At 41.4% G+C, this 27126-nt stretch overlaps 1 protein-coding gene across 3 annotated transcripts in view; it reads left to right on the top strand.

Moving 5' to 3' along the window:
- The window catches only part of LOC134418390 (melanopsin-like), a 35481-nt gene extending 10458 nt beyond the window's left edge, over nt 1–25023 (top strand). For 2 of the 3 annotated variants that reach the window (XM_063156602.1, XM_063156604.1), the window contains exons 2-10: nt 4749–4891; nt 6632–6765; nt 8241–8444; nt 8874–9045; nt 10854–11009; nt 12068–12175; nt 17652–17826; nt 20048–20197; nt 23489–25023. In XM_063156602.1, the coding sequence (XP_063012672.1) occupies nt 4749–4891; nt 6632–6765; nt 8241–8444; nt 8874–9045; nt 10854–11009; nt 12068–12175; nt 17652–17826; nt 20048–20197; nt 23489–23875 (1629 nt within the window). In that variant the 3' untranslated portion in view covers nt 23876–25023. Of the gene's footprint in view, nt 1–2603; nt 2716–4748; nt 4892–6631; nt 6766–8240; nt 8445–8873; nt 9046–10853; nt 11010–12067; nt 12176–17651; nt 17827–20047; nt 20198–23488 lie in introns of those variants that run through there. The other variant, XM_063156603.1, reaches the window with a different exon arrangement.
- Nucleotides 25024–27126: the final 2103 nt, after the last annotated feature.

The following is a 27126-nucleotide window of genomic DNA, read 5'->3' as shown; positions in this document are numbered from 1 at the left end:
CTTGTTAGTGCACATTAATCCCCCATGTAAGCAAGGCCTTCCTTAAGCTCATTTCAGTGTAAATCATTTCCACAAGATGAGCTTGCACCCATGAGCGAAACCAGAGGGTGAATAAAGCTTTGGATAATCCTACAGCCACCTAATGCCAATCATACAACCATTTCAGTCCATTTTCTACCCCTACCCTTTGAGGGAGACCTGCCCTTGCCCTCCTTTTTTAACAATAATTTTTTTTCTTCTGCATATAATTAATTTTGTCTTATTTATTCATCTTCACATCTGAAAAGCAGAAACAGATGGCTGTAATTATTTAGCCATCATTTTATCACTAAACATCAAATTACAAAAGCTTTTTTTAGAATGACTTTCCTCATCTGTTTCATGTTTTCCATCTTTACTTTGGGAGAAATATGGGAGAAAGTTGATTTTTCTATCTGGTGCCTGCTTCCTTGGCCAGATAGTTGAGGGACAACTGTTAATTGTTTACTGCCCATTTGCCTGAAGATTTGTTAGCTACACTCCCAGGAAAGCCCTCCAAGCAGCCATGTAGGTGACAGTGTTTTGATTTTATAGCACTTCATATGTAAGGATAAGGCCACATCATAATTTATGTGAGTTGTCAGGTCCTCCAACAGCTCATAGAGTCAAAATGCAAATGGTTGTAGCATTAATTCAGAAGGAGTCAGAGTGAGGACAGGGTTGGCAAGTATGCCAGGAGCTGGCCCTGATGCAATTGCTGGCATCTTCATGGGCTGCTTGTTTACATTTGGATTTTTGACCTGAACAATCAGGTCATTCTGGATGGTGCCTTTAAAATGCTCACTCAGGACATGGATGTGTCTTCAGCAGAGTGCTCAGGATTCTGTCCCAGGACCAAAATATGGAGGGAGGCAAAGCAAGTCTGGGGGAAAAATGAATCGGCGGACTCATTTCAAATAAGCACTTGAAAACTTGGTTCACCCAATAAATATTCAATATATTGAGTAAAATGGAATGCCTTCCTTCATTATCATTATGTTAAATCACATCCTTAAAGAGAAGGAGCCACTCTACGTTGCATGGCTGTGATGATACTGAGCACCCATAAGTACAGTTGAGATAGGTGTGTTGAACCCAGGTCAGTTGTACATCACCATAGCAGTGTGAAACAGCTGAAGGGGAACTTCTCCCAAAGTATCTTTTAATTTTTTAAGTTTTTTTCTGTTGCATTCTCAAGAGGTCTAAATTTGGAGTTAATAAAATAGAAGTGATCAGGCCGAAGTATAAAGTCAAAGTATTGCACAGTATATCTTGGTGACACGAGATGGATACAAAATCTGTGCTTTACCAAGCCTAAAAGGCAGGACCTTCCTCACAATACAAACTATTCTTTTGCTGATTCATGGCAGCTGTCACTGACCATTTGATACATAATTTTGGTGCTAAGAGAGGCTAATATGGACATAACACAGTAAGATCAGTGTCTATAATGAGTGCATCCTGCTGTATGTAACTGCCATCCTGCTTACCAAGTTATCTGGAAAGATTTTTAATAGTTATTCGAATTTTCTTGGGTTAAAATACTCATGGTAGTCTGGAATATTCTCCTATAATTTCATTTGATTCTTACTAGTTGTGAAAAACTAAAAGTATAAAAAGAAATGCATAGAGTAGTAACAGCTTTTGAGAAGATATGCAAAAACCAGCTTCTCCTCAAAGCTCATCACAAAGCTTGTAATTTCTTTTTTATATTTCTAGCTCTCATCTTTATATGGTAAAATATTTACATTGGCAAGTATGTCTCTTGTTAACTAAAACTGCTAAAAGACCAGTTTCTCAGAGTTGACACTAGGAAAAGAGAAAAAGCCTAAATTTAATTAATATCTAAAACCTTGATCATAGTGCTACTTGCCTCCAGCTGGATCTTATGCTGTATGGAAGATGGGTCTGTATTAGAAAAGCAGCATTTGTTCACCATAGTAGATTTTAAATTCTCAACTTTAAGAGTATTTGAGTCTTTAAAATTAAATTTTTCTATTGTGAAAATATGCCAAATTGGTGAAATAGATGATGTGAGTAAATAGAGGTATATATTCTCCTTGATTAGCCTACATCTATTTGTTTTGCTTTAGCCTGTATTATTTAGAAATTTTCCACCACTTTCATGAAATTATTTTTCATCCAAGTTGAGGTTTTCTGTTGAAATATATCTATCCACACACACACACATAGATGTGCACATTTTCCCTCTCAGATTCAAAGGACAGTGTTATAAATTGCTCTTGGTCCTTGTCAGCTTGTCCCATTTCATTCAGCTTGGATGCCTGCCACATCCTGCTCTCTCAGGGTAACACCAGCAGAGGGAATGAATAGCTGTCTTTCCATTCAGATCTGATAGTTATCTGACTGCTATTAACATTGGGGCAGAAGTGGCCATGGTATTTCATGGGCTCCCCTGGGGGCAAGATCCAAAGTTTGTGTAATCTAAACATCTCCCACTTTAACTTCTCACTGAGATGGAAGGCGCTGTGTAATCCCTGCTATTTTTTGCTTTCCAGATTCCACTCTGTAAGCATCAATAGTTTATATTTCATCCAGTATTGCCAGCAAACTGTAAGCTGAGTTAACAAATGTGTTGTGTGAGATATTTTTCAGCTTTTGACATAGCTCACCACCCACAAATGACTAAACGAGGCCAAAATGTTCAAGTCAGCTTCTCTTCAGCACAGAGATAAGGTGAGACACCTTTGGGTGTGAAATTCATAGTCCATTTCTCAAATGAATTTCTGCAACAGTGAATTCCCATATGTTGAAGTAAAACATAAATCATATGACAGGCAAGTACTACTTGCTCTGAATTACATTTATATAATAGCCCTCTATGTAATAAACCTCCAGGTAGAATCAAATCCTTGGCATGCCTAATAAATAAGCTGGAAGGGAAGAAAAAAATTAAGCCTTTTCCTTTCTCCACAGTTTAGTTTCTTTCATATGCATTGCCAGAAATGTGGCAGGGTTGCAATTCAGTGCACACACCCTGCTAAGATTAATAGGTTTGAGAGAGAAGGAGAGACATTACCATGCTTAACTTGCATGCCCAGGCAGCCCTGCTCTGAGAGCACGGTGCTGGCTCTGCCTGGTGCCACCAAACAGCCTGCTTTCTTTGCTGGGCCACCTCACTGTGCCCTGCCTGCTCTTACACGACCTTTTTCAAGGGTAAATCCTACACATGGTGGCATTTTTTATTGCTGCCTAAGCACTAGAAATAACAGTCATGGCCCCCAGTGCAACCAGCATCAGCAGATGCTCTCTTCCATTCCTTCCTACTTTTACAGTGATGTGATCTCTGTATGGTGAAGTGCCATATAGGCAGTTGCCATCCTGTCAAGGGAAGAGTCTGTCAGATGACTGAGAAGGCTTGAAAGCACGTTCCTGCTTTGAAGCCATAGCTTTTGTACTTTTTACTACATCACTTCAGTCCAGGAAGCTTTGCTGCCAGCATTTCTGCCCCAGACCTGCTGCTGTGTGGGTGCTCAGGGTGTGCAGTGCACTTCACCATGCCCTCCCTATTGCCAAATGCAGCCTCCCCAGGGCATGCCCCAGGAGGGTGGCAGAGTTGGGGGGATAATGCCCTCAGCTAGGACTGTTGTACAGGGAGGGAGCTGTGCTGTGTGCACTTCACAGATGAGTGAGGAATATAAGGCAGAAAGGAGAAGCAGCAGTATGGGAGATTAGGAGGTAGCAACAGGAAAGAAAGGGTGTACTCATCATTTTAAAAATGGCTGCTTAAATACTGCAAGTGGTTATCATCACATAGTTATCATATTAACCTATTCTGTCACCCAACTCCTCTCTCACTGGCCAAAATCAGCCTTATCACACACTCTACACATTGCTGGGCTGTGCAGCGGGGAAAGGGGGTGAAGTGAAACTGGTGCCCAGCTGTGGCAAGGTATCACACACCTTTAACTCAGCTCTCCAGCTGTGATGGCAAGTGTGAGGCTTAGCTGCTTGTAACTTGGTAAATAAGAATCTCCATGAGGCAATTTGGACTCTTTTCATTGCTAATGCTAATGTGAGCTGAGTGAATTAGCTGTAGGCTGCCTTGCTGCTGAATGTAGCCAGTGATAAATCTGAATTTGATTTAAAAAAAAAATACAGAGGGAGCCTATTCATATCCTGAAGATACAGGGCAGTGAAAGAGATGTCAAGACTATTTAATGTATGTTTTCTTGCACAGGCAATGCTAGTGCTGCTATTATACCTCTCATCTCCTCTCTCCTGCATGGAGAATTCCCAGGTTTTGTAGCACTGAGTTAGTGTACAGTGAACCTGGGGAGACCAGGGGATTAAATGTTTGTAAGTGTGGGATTTGTTGTCATTGTTCCTGAAAAAACCAAACTGTGACAAGTTATTTCTTGCTGCCAGTCTGTGTTGTCAGCCAGCTCTGTGCCCCACAGTGCAGCAGTTTCCCAGAATGAGTTTTATGCTCATGCTTCTTTGCCTTTTTCACATCATCATCATCACTTCCTTAGTTGTCTTTTCCAGTCTGCTTTCTCTGTTGCTCTTTTCTTAAGATAAGTGTCTACTGTCAAAATTATGAAACTTACCTGAGGGAAACTTGATTACAAGGGATGTGAAAAGAACTCAGAAGCGTGCATTTCATTTGCATGAGCTATGGAAGTGAATGCCAACAGCCTGAGCATGTGTTCCATGGACTAAGGGTCCCAAATGGGTTAACCTTTCCTTTTCCTCTGTTTTCCATTCAGGGTTTGACCATGAGTACCCAGCCACACACTGTGACCAAGGCAGAGATCCCTGGCCATGTTCTTTACACCGTAGGAACGTGTGTGCTCATTATTGGCTCCATTGGCATCATTGGAAACCTCCTAGTCCTCTACGCATTTTACAGGTACAAAAATTCCTTTTGTGGTTGATCTGAGTGGTGTTGAGTTTCACCTGTGCCCATGTGCAGATTTCTGCATTGCTTTCCACTAGGGTGAAATCTAATGGCAACAAATAAGAGGGGAAAGAGAGGAGAAGGCAACCCTACATGGATGAAAACACATCTGTGTGCATCATTGACAACCTCAGTGTAAATTCCTGATGGTTTAAAGAGTCAAATAAAATGAGAAAAAAATTGTTCTCTAAACAATTTCCAATTGAAAGTTTAAAGAATGGTTTAATACTTCTAATGATAGAAACGACAGTCTTGCAGCTGTAGACTTCTTCACTTACCCTGTAGCGTTTGCACAAATACTTGTCAAACAGTGACACTCTTCCCAGGAGCCCAGTGGTCCTGAAAGGACCAAGAAGGGAATCTGCTACATGAAATGAGCTCATGCCACCAGTGTATTTCCTACTTCAGGCAGATCGTAGGATTTCTGTCAGTTTGTGTGCTCTCTTGGCAGAGAAATATGCAGCCAAAGGTACTGCAGCTCGAGTATGCAAAAATCTCATGGAAAAGGGAAATATTTGCCCTCTGTCCCACAATGCGATGATGGATTTCAAAATCCTCTGCATTCACTGCTTGCTGTCATTATGCATGGTGATGCAGCAGGGCCTTACAATGCTAGAGACACCAGTGGGGTTATGAACCAAGCATTGGTTTCCTATTCTTAAATGTTTAAGACAAATAAATTAGTTATTTTGAATAACCAGCTTCTAATGTGATTTAGAGAAAATTAATTCCCACAACTGTAGGTACCTTCATGACTTTTCAAAATGCAGCACAAGCTCTGTATCTTTCTTGAAATGTGTGCGGTTCATCTGGTGTAATAAAAGCATTAAATTGTCAAAGTAGGAATATCTGCATGGGCAGATTAGCACCTGGGAATGTATGAACTCTGCACTCTCTCTTACCTTGTTTTTGCAGACAGTTATGAGACCCAAGAATTTACTAGAATTGCAGCAGCATTGAGATGGCTTTCTCACTTTCTTTTTCAGTATTTATCAGCACGAGGAAAGAAATTCTTGTTAGCTGCAAATATCGATATCGTAAAGCACATCAGAAAGGTCTCAGTTGTTTTCCTTGGATAAGCTTTGCTTGGAGACCTCTGCTTCCACACTCCTTGTTGTGGTGTTTAATGTTGCTTGTTCATCTGCAACTGATAGGTTTCATTCTCTCTTATGAGATGTATATAAGCAAAAGCACTTTCTCCAAATCTCTGTGTGTGCTCTGCTCGTGCTGTAGCACTTTGCAAAAGGTCATTTAGTTAGTTGTGAGTCAACCACTTCAGGCCAACTGTGTCAACACACCACCTCAGGTCAGCAGTTTTTAAAATGTCACCAGAAGCAGATCCTTTGGCTCTGTAACTTTCTTCAGATGTTCCTCATGTACAGTACAAGCCACAATCAATATCACAGCACTCCTAGGGAACTGCTCTTCTGAACAAATCCATGTTTATCAAGACAGCTGAAACTCTCCTTAGCTTGAAGAGGAAACAATCTATTTTATGGCTCCTGGTCTTTTCAATCATTTTGAAATGACTACAGCTGTAGCTGCAGTAATTGACTGATGATTAGCAATTGATTCACTGCAAGTAACCATTGATTTCAACCTGGACAGCATTTGTTTTTGCTAGTAAGCAAAGTTAACTTTATAACTTTCCACTTTGTCTTTTTAAAACCATGTATTTCTCATGTTTTTAAGCAACAAGAAGCTGAGGACTCCCCAAAACTACTTTATAATGAATTTAGCTGTGAGCGACTTCCTGATGTCGGCTACTCAGGCACCCATGTGCTTTGTCAACAGCTTGCACAGAGAATGGATACTTGGAGACATAGGTACTTTTCACCACTAATTCACACCTCACCAGCTTTGTGCTGCCTGCACTCTGTTTCAGCCACAACAGCCTTGGTTGTGCCATGGCTGGAGCAGCACAAATCTCTTGAGTCACAGCCGCAGACATTGTCAGTCAGTGTGATGTCATATGTTTTGTATTACAGCTGTGATTCTTTTATCTTACATATTTTGGAAAGGAAGGAGTCAAGATTCATATGTAATCATGTCACCCTTTAGCTTGTAAGGGAGGTATTAGGACTGAAAATAGATAGCAAAGTTTTAGTAAGTTGTAAGTGTTTTTTTCTGTTAGTTAATACTTTTATTTAGAAATGTATGCTGATATACATTTGCATGCCTCTAGGAATCTCATATTTAATTAAGAGAATTAAATAACAGTATTAATTTGAGGACTCAGCAAATTCAAGCCTTTTTCATTCCAACTGCAAGAAAGAAAAGGTGATCTGTGCTGAAATTAATGTTTAAATGTGGGTATAGCAAGAACCTCAGAAGGTTCAATGCTGGTTGCTGCTCCTCATCATTTATGGGTGAAAACTTGCACCCACTGGTGGCTGTACAGTGGTGGAGCAAGCCCAGACACCATGTACTGTTCAGCAGCACAGAAGGGACTCTGCCTTACTTTGAAGATATTTTTAGTCTTGCTCATCCCCTTAGATAAAATCAGTGCAAATTACCATGCTGTCACAAATGAAGCATTTGATCTGGGTTGAGTAGGATTTGGTCCTTGGTTGCAAGTTACTTGTATAGACTGTAGAATTCTGCTATAAGGTCGGATCTGGTGTTTTTGCTGCCTGTCACTCCTGGTGGGATCTTGTTTATAACCACATGGGCCAATGCAAGATTTCAAAAAATGGATGATCTTTCCACAGGTTGCTCCATTAAATTCAGTGTAACTTTTTCCATCTGGTAGTGCAGTGCCTGAATACAGTGGGGGTTAAGAGGCCTGTTTCATGTAAAAAATGTCAGTTCTTTTAACAAGTACTGCCATTAAATATGGGAGTTGGAACTATGTTTTACAGTTGGTCTCTCAGTCATCAAATTCAAACCATTTCTGCATTTTTATGCCACATAAACCAAAGTAATTTCTTGAACCACCCATCCATCATTAACAGACAGATGTCTGCTGCAGCATGTTAAGATCGATATATTGGGCAACAGTCCAGGAAAATATAACTTTAATTAGATTGGATTTTCTTTGAGGCAGTTTTCCATTGACAAAACATTCTCAGTTGCAGCCTGCAGTGAAGTAGGACTTGTTTAAATACATATATTTGTATTTTATGTATATTTATGCTTTTCTAATAAACACTAACTATGAAAATGTGAAGCTGAGAAAAATGCTTCTATTGAGAGAGAAGACCTGAGCAGGGAAAAACCAGGGAGATTTATTACAATGAGTTCTGAGAGAAAGCATGGCTCTTTTCAAGAAAGCCCCTGACATTGCCATTTCCTTCTCCAGGCTGTAACCTGTATGCTTTCTGCGGGGCTCTCTTTGGGATAACCTCGATGATGACTCTGCTGGCCATCTCTGTGGACCGCTACCTGGTGATCACAAAGCCCCTGCAGTCCATCCAGTGGACTTCCAAGAGACGCACCGTGCAGATCATCGCCCTGGTGTGGCTCTACTCGCTGGGGTGGAGCGTGGCTCCACTCCTCGGCTGGAGTATGTTGTCTGCTCTCTCTCTCCAGGCATTCCCTGTGTGCTCTTTTTAGTCTTGCTTGGGGTGTAAAAAAATGAGTTCTCTTATCAGTCATCATGAGGATGCCCTGCCACCACCCGATGGTTTGTTGTTGTAGCACACATCTGCACTTACTGCACTGCACAAACCTCTGCCCCCCTATACCCAGGGTGTGTTAAAGCAGAACAACCTATTGCTTTGGAGTATTAGGTGTGTACCTTCCTTAGAGTTCAGTAGTCAAGACCTCCTCTCCACTCACTTCCAGACCTCCTATATGATGTGTGCTTTGGCTGGCACTTGAAGACCACAGATAAACCCACAGACAGGGTTTATTTCAATCACTTAGTGGCTCGATCAGCACCTGCTCTAACTTTGGGTACGTGTGTGAATAATGTGTTCCATGTATTCCATAGGTTCCTATGTGCCTGAGGGCCTGATGATATCCTGCACATGGGACTATGTAACCTACTCCCCTGCAAACAGAAGCTACACCATGATTTTATGCTGCTGTGTGTTTTTTATCCCCCTGGTAATAATATTCCACTGCTATTTATCGATGTTCCTGGCCATAAGGCGCACTGGCAGGTAAGCAATTTAGCTGAAAGAAGTACATATCCCTTTTTGTGTAACAAGAGGTTTTCTCAGTTTCTTTAGCTGCATAAAAATCTGAATTAAAATTTAGTCTGAATTGGAATTGACAGCTGTAACAGGAGAACTATTTTTTGCCAATTTAAAACTGGAATGGATGTATGAATTTCAGAGAAAAAAAAGTCTCTGGTGGTTCTAATTTTATTCCACTGTAGTAATTAATAGTACGTCAGACACTTGGATTGAGTTATTTGCATTTCAGATTTGCACTACGAGAAACAATGTCCTTGTGTATTCCAGCAGTTTTCAGCCTCAAGGGATAATAAAAACATGTAGCAATGGGAGAATCATCTGTCTTTGAGCAGCTCTGTAAACAAAACAGTCCTCATATTTTTTGACAGTTTTATTTAAGGCAAGCATCCCAAAAACCATTGTGCTTCACTCAAGCATCACAGCTAGATGCACAATATTTGGCTATGATTGCTAATATATTTTTCCCAAATATTTTTGGCCTGTATTTGAAATGAAAAATCAGCAGGGTGTTAGATCTGTAAACTAACATCATTCTTTCAGTTATTTTTGTGCTAATGAGCACATGGCTTATCTTTGGTCCAATCCAACACCAGCTGGTGCTGTGAGTCCTTCCTGCTGCTCAGCTGTGTCATCAGTTCTGATGGCTTTTCTCTGCTCCTGTGTGCAGGCACTTGCTGAAATCATTTGGCTTCATAAGCCTAAATTCCACTTTTATAAGTACATTTATATATGCCTAAAATGAAGTTCTTTCTGACCTCTATTTTTTGGCCTTTGTCTTGGTTTTTATTGTGCTTTGTGTATGTATACTTGATAGCAAGCAAAGGAATGCATCCTTAAAATAATGGTGCTTTGTACACCCATGGAGCACAGTGGACATAAGGTTTTTCTATGCCTTTTGCAAGGCCAGGCTGGATGGAGCTTTGAGCACCCTGGTCTAGCTGAAGGTGTCCCTGGTCATGGCAGGCATTGGGACTAGATGGTCTTTATGCTCCCTTCCAACCCAGGCCATTCTGTGTTTCTTTGATTCTGTTCTATATTTACAGTGTGCCAGCAGGGACTTTGTTACCCTTCTGGCTATTAATGTCTTCAGCCTGAAATATGTCTCCATTTAACAACACTAATATTTAAAATTTGTTATTTCTAAGCTAAAGAATATAAAATGCATACCTATATAAAACATTTAAAATAAAATGTGGGGTGTTTGGTGTGAGAAGAGAATTTGATTTTTCGTGATAAAAATATTAGGACTGCCTGTTGTACCTCCCACTGAAAATACTCTTGAATAAATAAAGCCGGAGGTAGGTAAAAATGTCCTTGCAAGTGTTTGGGACAGATTTCTCAAAGCTGTCAGGGTATTCCAGTGTGTGTTACCTCATGAATTGGAATTTCTGTTCCTACCTTGAAAAGGAAAAGACATAAGAGTTCATTTTGCCATCCAGCTGTGCCTTTTCTTGCTGCACCTCTAAAAGCAGCACAGGGCAAGAGATACCAATTTCTGTATCTTTGCAACCTGAAACCCTCCTTGTGTTAGGGAGAAGGACACAGCAGTCCTGTCCTGTTGTCCCAGGGATTCTGGCTCAGTCTCACAGGCAAACATAACACTTGCAACTACGCTAATTACCTTCTAGGGTTTTTAAATATCAGAGGAGAAAAGAACTGTTAGAGAGGTGAAATAAGAAATTTTATTCATTTTGCATATTGCTGAGAACATATTAGAGCTATTGCTTTTTTCATTGTCCTGCTGAAATATCTGTCTTTTTCCCTTCTTACAGAGATGTTGAAAAGCTGGGGTCCTGCAGCCGGAAATCCTACCTCTCTCAGTCCATGAAGAATGAGTGGAAGCTGGCAAAAATTGCTTTTGTGGTCATCATTGTGTTTGTCTTGTCCTGGTCTCCATATGCTTGTGTCACCTTAATTGCCTGGGCAGGGTAAGTGGAAGAACAGTCCAATCAGCAGGGGTTAAGCAAATAAGATTAGTACTATCATCCACATGAGGCAAATCTTCTTTTTGAATGGGTCTTAAATAATACTACGTTAGAGGTGATATTTATTAGTCATATATCCTTGTGAATAAAGCGGAAAAGGGAGTATTTGTCTATGCATTTTGCAACTATTATGACTTTTTAGTCTTAATATTTGGTACACAATGTTTTCTCTCCCACATGATGCTTTCTTTGTGTAAATTGGAGGAGTTAGCTCCTTTGTCTTGTAGTACCCTCCTTCCTTCCATACGCTGTTGTCTCCTCCACCCATTTTCTGCTCCAAAGGGACCGGGTGTTTTGTCAATGCATGTTCTACTCTTCAAGGCCAGGTTGGATGGGGCCTTGAGCAAGCTCATCTAGTGAAAGATGTCCTTGCCCATGGCAGAGAGGTTGGGCTGGATGATCTTTAAGGTGTCTTCCAACCCAAACCATTCTGTGATACCATGATATTAACTGTGCTTATGCTGCACTGACATTGGTCACACCTGACTGACTGTGGGAGCTTAAAGTCTGAAGGGGAATATTGGTTTCAAACCACTTTCAGTCCTCTCTTGCTTCTGCAGTGTTCAGAACTGAGTCACTGGCACACATTATTGTGCAGCACACATGCTGCTGCTGAAAGATTTTTTAGGTTTGGTTCTGTTTTCTATCACCATTCACTTTTCCCAGATGGCCACACTGGGAGTTCTTTTGTTGGGGTTTTGGGTTTCTTCATTTTTGTCTACTGCAGAAACAGGGAAGGTGATTATTTTGTTCCTAGTCATCCTAAAATTACTTGCTGCATGTCTTTGGTCTTTTTTAAAAGAATGAAACCAAGTACATGCTGTCAAATTCAAGCCTTTCCTCTGAGCAAAGAAATCACTGGAATGAGTCAACTTTACAGGTGTATTTCCTATAAAATGTTATTAGCACAAAAACAGTTTTAAAGAGTAATATGTTTTAGTAATGTAGTATCTATGCAATCCATGGCATAGCTGTGTGTAATGTTTTTTGCTTTGTTTTAGTCGAGGCAACAGCCTAACACCATATTCCAAATCTGTGCCAGCAGTTATTGCCAAAGCTTCTGCAATCTACAACCCCATCATTTATGCAATAATTCACCCAAGATACAGGTACAGTAAATATATAGGTATGTGTATAACTGTACATGCAAATGTGGATCTTTTACACATAACAAACTACCCTCATTCCTTCAGCCTCACCCTGTGCACTGCATGTTCCTGTGCTGACCAGGCCATGATGGGCTCCCAGTGGTCAGACCCAGCTGGTACATGGCAGCTCCAGATATGGCCTGGGGAGTGGCCAGAAGAGAACAGTCCCTTCCCTTCACCTTTCCTCTCCCTCAAGAGTCCTGCTCTGCCCTGTGGGGCTGCACAACACCGTGACTGACAGGAGGAGAAGATGATGCTCAGGTCATCTTTCATCATACAAGAGACAGCCAATACAGAGAACTGTCTAGAGAAAAAATTCCAACCAGCAAGGCTCCAAAAATCACATCCTTACCAATTTTAGCAGCTCTATATGCATATGTGCAATGTTTGGTTTTCTGAAGCATTTTTTCACAAAAAATTTTGGGACAGTGGCAGCAAAAAATACTTTATTATACCAAGGGGATATACTTGTTACAGAACTGCTATCCTGCATACCTGTAGAATTTTTTGCAAGTCTTTCAAAGTGTAGCTACCACAAAGTGATGCTGTGTCGTAAGTTCTGAGAAAACACAGGGATGCCATGGTGGGAAATGTGATAAATGTATAAATACCACTAGATGGCAGGGTGAGTCATTGGTATGAGGCTTGTTTCACCCAAGAAGTGGTAAAGCTGGTGAATTCCATTGCCTGACAACTCAGCACTTGGGATCTGGAAATTGAGTTCATTGTTTAGGATGTCTGATGCATGACACTGTGGTTGTAAGAAAAGTGAAGGTTTCTCAGAAGGCTGGTCGAAACGCACTGAAAAAGAGTGAAAACCTTTCACCCTATGACTCTATAGAATCATAGAATGGTTTGGGTTGGAAGGCACCTTAAGTATCATCAGGTTCTCCCCACCTGCCACAGGGAAGAACACCTTCCAGAAGATCAGGTTGTGCAAAACCCCATCCAACCTGGCCTTGAACATTTCCAGGGATGGGATATCCACAGCTTCTTTAGGCAGCCTGTTCCTGATCCTCACTAGCATCACTGTAACTTTCTTCCTAATATGCAATCTAAACCTTCCCTCTTTCAGTTTAAAGCCATTCTCCCCTGTCCTATCCCTACATGCCCTTGTGAGAAATACTTCTTCAGCTTTCCTGTAGCCCTCATTCAGGTACTGGAAAGTGCTGTAAGGTGTATCCAGAGCCTTCTCTTCTCCTGGCTGATCAGCCCAACTCCCTCAGCCTATCTGCAGAGGAGAGGTGCTCCAGCATTTGGTTATCTTCACAGCCTCCAAGTCACTGGACTTGCTGCTACAGGTCCATGTCCTGCCTGTGCTGGGACCCCAGAGCTGGTGCAGCCCTGCAGGTGGGGTCTCACCAGAGCAGAGCAGAGGGGCAGAATCCCCTCCCTCCCCTGCTGCCCACACTGCTCTGGATGAGGACATGATCCAGGACACGTTTGGCTCTCTGGGCTGTGAGTTCCCCTGGCTGGGTCATGCCCAGCCTCTCCCCCAGCAGCACCCCCAAGTCCTTCTGGGCAGGGCTGCTCCCAATCCATGCTCTGCCCAGCCTGTGTTTGTGCTTGGGATTGCCCTGACCCACACACAGCACCTTGCACTTGGCCTTGTTGAACTTCCTGAGGTTTCTGTGGGCTCCCCTCTCCAGCCTGTCCAGGTCCCTTTCGATGCCATCCCTCCCTCCAGGGTGGCAGCCACACCCCACAGCTTGGAGTCATCACCAAACCTGCTGAGGGTGCTCCCAATGCCACTGTCCCTGTCACCGACAGCGATGTTAAACAGGGCTGGCCCCAACACCCACCCCTGAGGTCACCACTCTCACTGAGCTCCACTGGACACTGAGCCATGGACCACAACTCTTTGGGCAGGACCACCCAGACAGCTCCTCATCCACCAAGTGGTTCATCTGTTAAATCCCTATTTCTCCATTTTGGAGACATATTTTGTTTGAAAATGTCTGCTATCTTAACTAACACCTTTTTGCATCGTCCAAAAACCATCTGAGTTTTTTGAAGTCTGCAGAGCATTTTAGTTTAGAGTTGGAGAATGCCCAGTTTGGTTGCAGAAGTTCAATGAGAAGTTTTGGTGGCTGCCTGCTGTGTTTAGGACCCATTATTTGTTTCTGAACAATATTTTGTTCAGAAACAAAAAGTTACTGTGTTCAGATTATTATTTTTGGCAGTAACAGGTTGCCCAGAGAAGTTGTGGATGGTTCCCTGGAAGTATTCAAGGTCAGGTTGGATAGTGCTTTGAGCAATCTGGTCTAGTGGAAGGTGTCCCTCCCCATGGCATCAGGCTTGGAACTGCATGGTCTTTGAGGTTCCTTCAAGATCCCTTCCATCCCACACCATCCCATGGCTCTGTGGCAGTGTACTGCTTCAGTCAGACTTTTTCCTATCAGCAGTGGCTTCTTAAGACTGTTAAGGAAAAGACTGGAGTCCACAACAAGCTTTCAGACATTTTCTTTATAAGTATCTTGTTTTCATCTTGTTATATTTTTTTCCCTGCTTTCTAATCTGTATTTCTAGACACATCAACAAGAGAAATTTTTATGGATTTGTGAAGACATTTCATGCATTTGGGAGCGATCCAAAAAAGGATCAGGAAAAGAAGTAACGTTGGGTCCCTTGTGGTGAATCAAGTATGCAGTTTCAAAACTGAAAAAACCTTACAGTACACTAATAAGTCAGTTGGTAAAAATATGTTGGCAGGATCAATTTTGCTTCAACAGTGAATAATTAATAGATATATGTTAAGGTTATTGTTTCTGGATAATTTCCAAATCTTCTAATTATTCACGTTATGCCTTGAAAGTAATTTATTCAAGCACAGATAAATGGGCCAGTCTGTTCAGGCCAAAGGGTTAAGGGTTTGAGCAGGGAATAATTTGTCATTTTATATTGGAACTACTGAACCAAATTACATCTAAGTTATTTTCCAAATCTTTCTAGAAAGAGGCATCCAGAAATCAGGATCAAGAGTGTTCAGATCCAGCTCAATCCCTGAGCAAAACAAGATGTTTTTTTGCACAGAGAATTCCTAACACTGCACATCTTAAAATCCCAACAAAACCAAGCCTTTTTGTGGGGTTTCCTTACCTTAAACAACGGAGAAAAAAAAAAGTACATTTTAGTGAATGTAACTGAAAATGTTACAGTGACCTTTGTGCTAGCACTTGGCTTCTAAGAACTGGTTTGAGAGTTTGTTATATTCCTCCTCATCTACCCACCCCCCTGCCCACTCATTCCCTACCCACGGAAAGGAGAATAACACCTCTCCTTAACAGGACTCACAGGAGCAAACAGTGAGGAATGTACTCAAAGTTTTAATTTGTGAAATGCTCTTTGTGGGGAAGAAAGCTGTCACATCTGTAACAACTTGTGTGTTGTCTCTATGTTCGACAAGAACTCTAACACATTGCTGTGTTAGAGTTATTGCAGAAACTCCCTTACATTTTGGAAGTTTTAGGTTTTGGAATCATTCTTTCATAGCAAACAGGAAATTCTGCAGCTCCTTGTTTCCAGCTGGCTCCCAGGCAAAGCAGAATTGCACAAAAAATATTGGTTCAAAACTCCTACATCATAAATAATGAGTAATCACAAATAACTTTGAGTTGCAGTATTTTTTTTAAAGTTGCTTGCAATTACTATATTACTCTTACTATTTAAGAGTCACTTTTGGTGACTCTTTTATTTCAGATTATAGGAATATCATTAAATAAGTACCTCAGTTTATGCCTTTTATTTTCACACTTACAATATTAAAACTCCCTTCAAAATCTGTATGTTCATCCCAACCAGCAAAATGTCCCTCAATACTCCTCCCAAATATTAGTGAAATAGAAATTCTGGTCCCTCAAGACCCTCAGAAATGTTCATATGTTTTCCTTGAAAATTCACCATCAGACATGTATTTCCTGCATCTCCATCATTAGGAGACCTCTGTGCCGAACCCCATTTAATAAATGGGATGGTGTGTTACATACCATGAATTTGAATTTGTCAGAGGGAAGTAGTTCAGCTTAGCTGGGGAAAAAAGCTGGCAGCTGCTTTTCAGCACCAGACTGACGTCTTCAGCCTGAAAGGAAATTCATGGGGGCTTGACATTTTCTCGTGTCCTGTAAACCATTTCTCAGGGCCCTTTATTTTGTGCACAGCATTAACCATCTTTTTTTAGCCGGCACCATGTGAGCAGCTTTCTGCCCCAAGCAGTTCAGTGGCCCCTGCCTGGTCACCAGCAGGCATCTGGGCAGGATCAGGAATGATGGTGCAGGCAGCTTTTTCCAGTCCTCATCTCCAGAGCAGACACAGAGCTGCTGTTCACTTGCCTTTGAAACTACAGAGGAAAGAGAGGCAGAACTATTCAGAGCGTAGTGATGATGCCAAATATTGAGGTTTGGTGGTGGTGGGTTTCTTTTTTGGATCACAAGCAAGTGACCTCATTTCATGATGCCAGAATCATGTCTCTTAAATTTTAACATGAGTGATCTTTTGTGAGAATAGAAATGATGGTTTTAAATGTCCTGATTGTTCAACAGCCCTGGTAACTATAGAAGCAAAAGACTTTGCAACATACATCTGCTTGACCTGCATCTCAGTGTAAAGTCAATGTACTGACATACCCCAGTGATCCCCTGCATCAGTTCCTTGCCATATGCCTTGTTGCTGCCTCACTTTTTGACCTGTTCATTTATTTCTTTTGTCCCCATTAGCTTCATCTGTTGGGCTTAAATAATGGATTGAGAAGTGCTGGGGAGGTGTTACACCAAATGAAGCGTTCTGACTAGCACTGCCCTGTGAAGAGGAAGGCCAGCTGGCATTGCCTAGGGGAGGCTCTTGGACACTTCTGCTCCATGTAGGGGCACGGTTGGGGTCAGGAGAAATAGACTCACACAATCATGACTGAGATTATTATTTAATGAATAAGGCAGATTTGGGGTCTAGACCATCCTTCTTCTCAATGCTTGTACAGTGTTAATTTTCAGTAGGAGTTTACAGTAGCTGTTGTGATAGAAATAATTAACAAGATCTGATTCTTCTGGCTCTCTTCCTCTTCCCTCGTTTCCACTCATTCTGTGTTTTTGCACAGTAAAGACCTTTGTACCAACTAGCCTGAAATTTTCTGGGTTAGCATTTTAAATAAACCGTATACAATCATGCTCTTCAAGATATTTTAAATTCTGGTCACTTACCTCTGCAGCTTTTCTGTGTGAGTTTTGACACAAGGCCCAGAAGGACCTGTTATTTTCTTTTCTGCCTGTTGAGTTGTTTGCACCAGCTACCATGCTGTTTGCATGTAATCTTTAGGACCCCCTTTATCAAAACAGAAGCTGTGTTGATGTGATGGAAAGAGACAGAATTTTCACCCCATGAATTTCAAAGCCATGTCTTCAGTGTGACAGATTTGGCTTTTTTTTCCTCTCACATTTTTCCTCAGGAAAACCATCCACAGAGCTGTTCCCTGCTTGAGGTTCCTGATACGAATATCAAAGAATGACCTCCTGAGGGGATCCATAAATGAGTCATCCTTCAGGACCTCTCTTTGCAGCCATCACTCTCTTGCTGGCAGGACCAAGAGCACTTGTGTTTCCTCTGTTTCTACTGGAGAAGCTGTAAGTCTTTTCTTGTTTCCATGAAAGAAAAAGAGTATAACATTTCTCAGACTCTAAATAAGCAACACTATAAATACATATTCAAAATTAGAGAACAGAAACAGGGAAGGGGGAGAGTGTAGCTAAATTTTTTGGTCATGTAAGGTCATTTCTGCAAAGCTGGAAGTTCATGGATGATGATTTACGATCATAAAAAGCATTCAGGCCAGCATATCTGTGTGGTTCTGATGCCTGCTGGGACCAAGGATGTTCAGATTAAGTCTTTAATGTGACCTAAAAAGAGCCATTGTCAGGCACTGCCTGTGTCACCAACCACTGGCCATGTTAGGTATCTCGATGGCCTGGAGGACAAGAAAGCAATCTTCTATCCAAAGTTTTATAACTTATCCAAAAGCTCTCTTATTATTTTAGAATAAGTCCATTTTCTATAGGATGGGAAATTTTTGACTTCTTTATCTGGATTTTAACCATGAGGAGTGAAAGGCTCCTGCCCCTAGAGCATGGTGGGGTGCTATATAGGAACATACCCCAGGCATCAGTAAGGATGGTCACCTTGAAACCAAAGAATCCCTTGACACTCTTCACAGCCTCTCAGTCACAAGAAGCTGGCCTTGCCTGCAGAGGTGCTGGGAAAGTGGCTCCTCAGGGGGATGGCAGCCACAGCAAAGTCTGGGCTGGGGCTGAGCCTCCTGGGGACCTATGCTGCTCCCCCTCAGTTTGGGCATCAGAAACCTCTCAGAACTGCCACCAGTAACCTCTCACAAAATTAGAAATTCTAGGTATAGCTTTTATACCTTTATAAATACCTTAATGTATAAAAACCTAATTTTTCTCCCATTGCTCCTTTGTTTGATGCCAAATGAAGTAATTTCAGCTGCATCATCCTGATCCAAGAAGCTTTCTGTTCCTCACTGCTGGTCACTACTCGGCTTTGGTTTGTTCATGTTAGCAGATCATTGCATGTATTTTGATGTGGGAGCTGCTTAAATAGACAGGACAATGAGGGTAAGAGGCTTCAGCTTTTGGCACAGCTTTGGCTTAGGAGTCTCTTTTAAAACCCCTGCTGTTAGCAGTGCACAGCACTGTGCTGTGCTGAGTCGATGCAGCCAAAGGCAATTGTCCTTTGGGGCAACTGACAGCTCAGTTCAGCAGCTGTAGAGGTTTTAGCTGGAACAGAAGCTGCTGAAATAAAAGCTAAGCTTGATGACTTTGGCATGACAGCAGGACTGACTGAAATTTTGGAATGCTTCAATAAAACATTGATGGTCAAGAAATGACACCAGGAACACTGTAAAAGGTGCAGCTGTTGCCACCAACATTTTCTTCTGTGTGTTGTGTACATGTTAGTGAAGGGAACGAACATATTTGTGATTTGTGTCTAGGAATGTTTCATCCAAGGAGTTTTATTCAACAGTTAAGGGGAAATAAACAGGTGACCACACACAGATGTATGAGCAAGGTGATGCAGAGGAATTATGCACTATCTTCCCATTTGTGTGGAACCCTGTCTGTCTGCCTGTCTGTCCATATCTAAAAGCTGGTGTTGGAGTGGAATGATTTCATCATTGATACTCAATCAAAAAGTCACCGCAAAGTAAGAGATAACAGACAGCCTCACCCCAAGCCTGTAAAGGGAACAGCACTTTTGCAATGTCCCATTTGTGCTTCATTACTGACATACTCTAAGAAAACTAGAGCAAAGCCCACCCACAGTCTCCCATGTACCAATGAGGGTTTGTAAAATCAGCAAGCTCATGCAGATTGAGAAGCCCTTGGTGTTCTGGATATTCTGCTGGGATGTATGCAGACATGGTTTTGGATCTGTCCGTGTCCAGGGTTTTGTATCAGTTAGTGGTCACACAGAATGCCACAAGACATATTAAACAGATTGTATTGGCTCCCATCTTTAGAATTCAGATACTCTGCAGGTATAACTGTAGCATAAGCAATGAGATAAAAAAGGGTGGAAAACATTCTGGTGTTTATTTAAACTTTCGTTATTTCCAAGTTAGTTTTATTTTTGGTCAGCAAGCAAAATAGTCCAGGGTAAGTGACAAGACTGAAAATAAAGCCTTTCCCCAGGGGAGTTGTGAGTGTGAGACCTACATTAGAATGGCTTTACTTTTCTGTGAATGTGCATGGGTTTTGCTAGAGTTTGAGAACTTACAAGAATTTCAGAAAGGATGCAACTGTCTGAAATCCTTTATCAATTTGTGATTAGACATGGAGCAATGTAGAGCTCAACCCTGTGGAGCCAGCTCAAGAGAAACTGAAGCCTCGCCGAAGTCATTCTTTCTCCACAGGTGTGAGACAAGAGAAAAGAGACCTGCTCCCAAAGACCTGCAGCTGTGATGCAGCCACTGCCCCAAAGGTATGGAAAAAAGTCTCAGCTGAGGACTCTCCATTATAGTGCTAGTCTTGCTGCAGGACATGATCTCTGGAATGATAATTCAGCCTTTGCCCATCTATTTCATCTATGGGCCTTATTTATAGTGATTCCAACATCCTCCTTCTACTTGCTGGGGTTTTATTTGTGCTTTTTTTTTTTTTTTTTTCATGTCTCAGTGTGACAAGTGAGAGTGCCAGTAATGCCTAATTAACTTTTTTCATTGATATTTGCCTGTTTTTGGAAAGCCAGCTGTGCTTATAGCTCTGAAGCTGCATTAAGGCAGAGTCAATAGCATCAGATGGAAGAAGATTAGTTCATTGCCTGTTTATCTACCCCAGCTTTGGTTCCTTCCATCATGGTCCTTGTGTCCATACTGTGGTAGTCTCCTTTTAGAGTAAAGACAAGTCTGCAAAACAGATTTTGACATGATAGAAGCCACCCTCTTCTTTCTTTTCAGTGTACATTAAAATGTTTTATTTTTGTTGAGGGGGAAGATGAGAAAGAAACTCCCATTTCTCCCTAAGAGTGGGAGAGTCTGGCAGCTGCCACCCTTCCCTCACTGAAAGAGCAGATGGTGAGTACTCAGTGCATCTTCTGTGGATGCATCACCCTCATTGGCCAAACCACTGAGGTTTGGTGCCCTGTTGTTGAGGAGCACCCTATTCCCTGATGGGAGCAGTAGGTCACCCATGAGTCAGCTTCTGCCAGATTGTAACACCAGTTTCCAAATGAGTTTTTGTATGGATATCACAGTGTCAGGCATACACCAGTGCTGTCTTCTCAGGGAAAGACTGATGTGGCTTACAATCCCCTGTATGAGCCTGGACTGAGTAGCACCCCGTTTTTTGAGGGGCACCCTTTCATGGAGTTACTGTAGTGCATGTAGACAAACACCCACACCTTGGGCAGCTACAGCATCTGCTTCTGTCTCCTGTGCTCCCTTACAGATTTGATGGTAATTGTCTAGAGACAGCATAGTTTAAAGCAGGAACTGCTCTGAAAATTTCCAGCCACCCCATCACCCAATTCCTGCATGCCTCTGTCCTGTCTTCTTTCATGTGTGTCATTAAGATCAAGTCCTGAGAAACCTTGTTCTTTTCCTGTAACTGTTGTGAACAGTATTGGAGGAAAAAACAGCAGCTTCAAATGTGGTGTCAGACAACGTGGGCTCAAATCTCTTACTTAGTTTTGCTGCCTTCTGTCAGCAGCCAAATGTGTCCAAGGTTGTAGGCAAGTGGCAAAGGATATTGTCTCCAGGTTCTGGAGAATCACTGGCTTTCTGTCTCGCAAGGAAGGAGAAGGGAAGTAAATCTCAGGTGGTCTGCATGAACAGTTCAGCAATTAAAGAAATAAATCTGTATCTGGAGTTTGGCAATTGTGTAGCCTACAAGAAGGCTCGTGTGCTATACTTTGCCTTTGAAAGACATTTCTTGAATTACTTTGATAAATAACCTTTTAGACTTTCAGTGGCATTCACTGAGCTAGGAGTTTATTTACACTGAATGTTTGCATTGAATGTTCAAAGCCTCATTTGCTTCTCTTACTGTTTTCAGCAGAGACTCCTGTGTGTTGTGTAGATCCTTTGTGTGTTCATTGTAGCTCAATGCAATGCATCGCTATTCATGCTATCAGAGTAAATATTTATTTGTCAAGCTCAGTTACAGTGTTTCACAATAAGACCACCCATTTATCCTTAAAAAACAAAACTCCAACAAACACTAAAGAAGCACCAATGCATTTTTAAAATATTTATTTAAGGTTTTAATAGCATTACTGGATTGTCTTTGAATTCCAATTAGAGTACTTCCAAAAACACTCACTTGTGGACAAGCCAGTCAGTGTCCCAGGTTTAGTGCATTCCAAAGCATAAAAATGCATGTGACTGTTTTCTGTGCTGCCACAAAGATATGATCCAGCCCCATGACTGACTTCAGTTATGATACTAACAAACTTGATGAAGGCTAACACCTGGAAATTTAACATGGCAGTGAAGAGGCTTTTCTGGAAGTATTAAAAGGGGAGTTTGGATATTTGATTTCAAAAAGAAAGATCAAATGTCTCCTCTGCAATCAGGTTTTGTTTCAAGGGGATTACCCAATGTCAAAGCTATTAAAAAATCTTCTAAGTGGGTGTTGTGCCTACCCAAGCCACATCCAAAAGAAACCTGTCCTTCTGTTGCAGTGTAAACAGCACTTGAAACAGGAAGGAGCAGTTTTGGAATTTGGATTTTTTAATTCTATTATTATCTTTCATATGGAAGAGTGGACTTTTCTTCTCTCACACTGATTTAAACTATTTTTTAAGCCCAGTGTGCTTCCCTCCACTTGGTAGATGCAGCAGCTGGAGAAATCATTATCAATGGGGATTTGTGAATGATTCCTGCTTGTGGAGTAGAATGACACAGAACTATGGGAATTCACATGGAAATGAAGTAAAACCTGCACTTTAAATATTGGTTTTCCCTAGAAAGTAGGGACTTCCAGTTTATCTCTCCATCTGACACAGTGGTTTTATTACCTTGATTGTCATTTTTTTTAAAGAAGCCCAAATTAATTACTTATGCCTTCCCTTGCCTGTGTATTTGAATATTAACTGACACTTTCAAAGCTTACTTAATTGACTCTGAATTGCATACTGTGCACAAGACTTATGGAAAGAACACAGAGCCCTTGCCATCAGAGCCAAGTTAGAAATCAGAATTCTCTCAAAATAGATAAGAAATTGTTTGCAAAGAAAGTATTTATTGCTTATTTCTTGGAGGAAGCACTTTCCAATGTGTGAATGCAAGGCCACCAACTTCCCTGAGGTAGTATCAGGAGCCTTGGGGAGAGACGGAGATTGTCACAAGGTTGACAAAACTTTAGGAGAATAAAGAATGAAATGTACTTGAGTCTTATCTGAGATCTCTTCCATGAAAAGAGAGAGAAGTGCAATTATCTAGTACCTTGATACCGTAAGATCTGTTAAAAATGAAGTAATACCATTTAATTAATGATTAAATAAGTCAGATACAACCATGAGTTTTTGTTTTCTTTTTTTTTCTTCTTTTCAGCCTCTGCTGATATTTGAGTACATCTTATTTAGTTCTGTTTAATGTTCTGCTTTCCAAGCAGTACGTGTTAGCACATCATGATTTTCCTTCAAGTTAATGATTCAAGTATTTAGAAAATTTGGCTTGTGGCTCAAATATTGACTAGTGGCAGTGAATATTCCAAACACTGTTTTCCACAGCCCCACGGTGTCTGACAATGCTAAATCTTATGTCTACTCCAGGTTTCACTGTCCTCCAGTTCTTTGGAGAAGGTGCTTGGGCAGCCTGCCCTACCCAGTCCCTCTGCAGCACTCATGACCAGCTCCCTGAGAGCAACTTCTCTGCCTGTCAGATTGAATAGCAGCAGTGTCACCAGTGGAGACTCAAGTACTTCCCATATGGCAGCTCAAGGAAGTCAAGTGAATGGAGTTGTGGATTCTCTGACTAGCAATGCAGTCCCTCGCATCATCATCATTCCTACCTCAGAAACCAATCTGTTTCAGGAAGAACTGGAAGAGGAAGAGACTGAATTATTCCACTTTCATGACAAAAAGAGCAATCTGCTGGACTTGGAAGGGCTTAGCTCATCCATGGAGTTCCTTGAAGCTGTTGAGAAATTTCTATCCTAAGTTTGTCAAAAGAAAACTTTCCGGTAATTATTTTCTTGACATCTTCTCCGCTTAATTATACCAAATAACTGAAGCCTTGTAGGTTAGATCATCAGATTTTTTTTTTTGTATTTTTATATAGTAGTCACTAGGCAGCCTTCACATTTATCTTTGTCCAAACCAGCTCAGGCATGGAAACAGGCTTTCTTTCAGATTGTACTGCAGGAAATGAGCAGTGGAAGATCTGGCAGCAGGACTGAGTGGCATTGGTCAAGGAGGCCACCTGATCTGGTGCCATTGATGGTGACACGGTGGGGGTGCCACTGATGGGGGTGCCAGCAGAAGGGAAAATGACTCACTGAGAGCAGGGTCAGCTGCTGAATTCCTCTGCTATCTGCACATGGAGCAGCATTCCTGTTTTGGCAGCTCTGCTCTGGACAGCGATGGGAAGCACTGAGAGACTGCAGCATCTACCAGCCCCAGCAGTAAGGCAGATGGCAACATGACCTCAACTAGAGTTTAATCAAATAATTCTCAGCATTGTTTTTGCTGTGTTTTATTTTTTAAATAGGGAGCATGCTAAACATAAGGAAAGAAACTGGTGGTTTTTCACTGGGAAGTGACTGATTCCCAGCTTCCAATCCTCTGAAGTTTAGTGGTAGAAATCTGGATTTTACCTCAGCGTTAGCATGGTCACCTAAATGTCAAAATGCAAGGTGCTATATGCTAAAACATACAGTACTGTAGAAGCATTCAGAGTACCTTCAGAGTTACAGTCCTGATTAAATATGTATCCTAATGAGTCTGTGATTGAAAGGGTGAATGCTCACAGCTGGCTTGACAAGTCATTGACAAAAATAAAGCCTTGGCTGCTGTATATCACTTGTCGATTCAGAGGAGGTTCTCATCTCCTCTAAAACAAACCAGCAGATATCTTTTACAGGTCACTTACCAGAGGCCTTCAAAGTGGGTAAAACATCACCATGGGGAGAGAACCACACAGTACTGTGGTGTTTGCTACAGGATCTGTACTTAGATCATTATCTGTGGTAACTCATTGTGCTCATTTTATCTGTGCTTCACATTATGGCTCAGGCTCACAGGACTCTCCTAGCATTTTAATCCTAACTGCACTCTTCCTTTTTTTACTCATCTGCCCATTTCTCCATTTTTTCAAACATAGACAACAAGTTGAACTACGTTGTTCTTCACATAATATCAATATATATTAGTAGAAATCAGGTGCTTCTCTGGATATAATAGTGCAAATATTTGGTCCAGGGAGACTAATAGCATTCAGACATTCAACAAGAAAGTGAAAGTTTATGTCCATAGTCTCAGTTTATTTCCTTGGCTGTATCCTAGATTGTGCAGAGAACAGTGAGAGAACTTCCAGGTTTTGTGTATTGCACTGCCTGATCTCGGGAAGTAATTTCTTTTTGCCTATTTTCCTGATGCAAAAACCAGATGGGAAGCATAAAAGTGCTTTTAATTACTTTTTTTCATTACAAAAAAAGGTAAGACAAATCTTGTTTTCAATGAGCTAGACAGGACCACCACTAAAGAACAAATTAAAACCCAGAACAGCACAAGAGAGTAAAGAATGCCTCCAAACTTGCACATCTGAGGCTCTGCAAGGTGCCAGATGGTTGAGAGGACTGACACTTCCTTTTGATATAGGCTGTACAATTTTTAGAAAAGGAAGACAAAACAAAAAATGGCACTGGCAGGTTACAGAGGTGATTGCTGTGACAGGCTGCCTAATGCAATTCTGATACTCTTAATGCTGCCATTCTCTGAGGTGCTCTGCTGGCTAGAGACCCTCATACTTCCTTACTGTGGAAAGCAGGGAGGAAATCGAGGATGGAGCCCCATCATGCAAAGACTGCCTGTGTGTAGCCCTGGTGTGTGGTGCTGGGGCAGCACCAGGCTGTGCTTCCTGCAGCCAGACTGCCAAAGCCTGTGCCCATTGTGTGCTGAGTTTTCTAACAGGGACAGGAATCATGCCAAGGTCATCTGCAATGAGCTCAGCAATTCCAAGGGCAATTCCTCCATCTGAAGACTGGCACAGTGAGCAGACAGTGCAGGACAGCTGCCGGGGACTGGGACAGTGACGTGCTCACTTGCAGTTCCACAACGTCAGGTTTTCATCCACTGCGTAGTTTTGGCCACAATGAGTAATCAAATGTTAATTATATATTATGTTCATGGGAAATGGGGCAGGCTTAGCCCTAGACTAAATGTACTGCCCTGCCATCTTGGATTCTTGTCCTTTTTTTTTGCTGAACCTGCCCTTTCTGATTTTTTTTTCCTACACCAACTGTGCAGTCAGTGACTTTCTTGCATTTAATATCCTCAGCTACTGCATCTCTTTTATTCTTGATCCAGATATTAGGAAGCAAGTGTTCTTTCAAGGCTTCCAAGCCTTAGACCTGACTTGTACTGTTGTAATTACTCCAAATAACAATAGAAAATGCATTTGCTGTTCCATGTTATAAAAACATACTGGGAAGGATGTAGGCAGTGTATTGCTATAGATTTTGGCAGGATGAAGAATGGAAGACCTGAAGTCAAAGCCAACAAATTCCTCCATATCTGAAGTTTTGCGTTCTACCTGTTAACCTACATAAAAGCTCTCCAGTGATCTCTTGTATGTGTTTGGTACTATTAGTGCTGGTACTGTGAGTGTGTCTCAGAAATTTAGCAGGCTTGAGGTATGTGCAAACAATGTTTCACTTTAATGCTGTTAGTGTCATACACTGTTAGTACCATTGCTTCAGGAGCTGCTGTCAAGATTACTGCTTGTCTAAACTGATGCAGGCTAAAATACTAAATTGTATAATGGTAGAGAGATAAAACCCAAAGTTGTAAGAAATACCAAATAGATTTACTGCACTTACTGTGAGACTTGTGCAGAAACATCAGTCACAGAGTAAATTAGTCTCAAATTGAATTATACAATGCAGGAGAATTTTGCAAGCTTCTCTGTTGCCACATTAGAATAGAAGGCACATAAAAATGTACACTAATTCATGTTGCTTCCCGTTTGACAAAGGAATGTATTGATTCACTGAAATGGAATAAAGCATTCTTAGGAGTTCAACTGAATTATCCATTGTTTGTTTTTCTTATTTAATCATTATTTTTGGAGCCAGGATGAGGAATAAAAATGTTGAGTCCAAGCTTTTGAAACCTGTGCTCTGATCCAGTTAATTAAGATCATATATATATATATATATATGACTTTATTTTCTAGTCAATTAGACTGCTCA

This window comes from Melospiza melodia, chromosome 5 (genome assembly GCF_035770615.1).
Source record: "Melospiza melodia melodia isolate bMelMel2 chromosome 5, bMelMel2.pri, whole genome shotgun sequence".
NCBI lineage: Eukaryota > Metazoa > Chordata > Aves > Passeriformes > Passerellidae > Melospiza > Melospiza melodia.
This window is presented reverse-complemented; position numbering and strand designations above follow the sequence as displayed.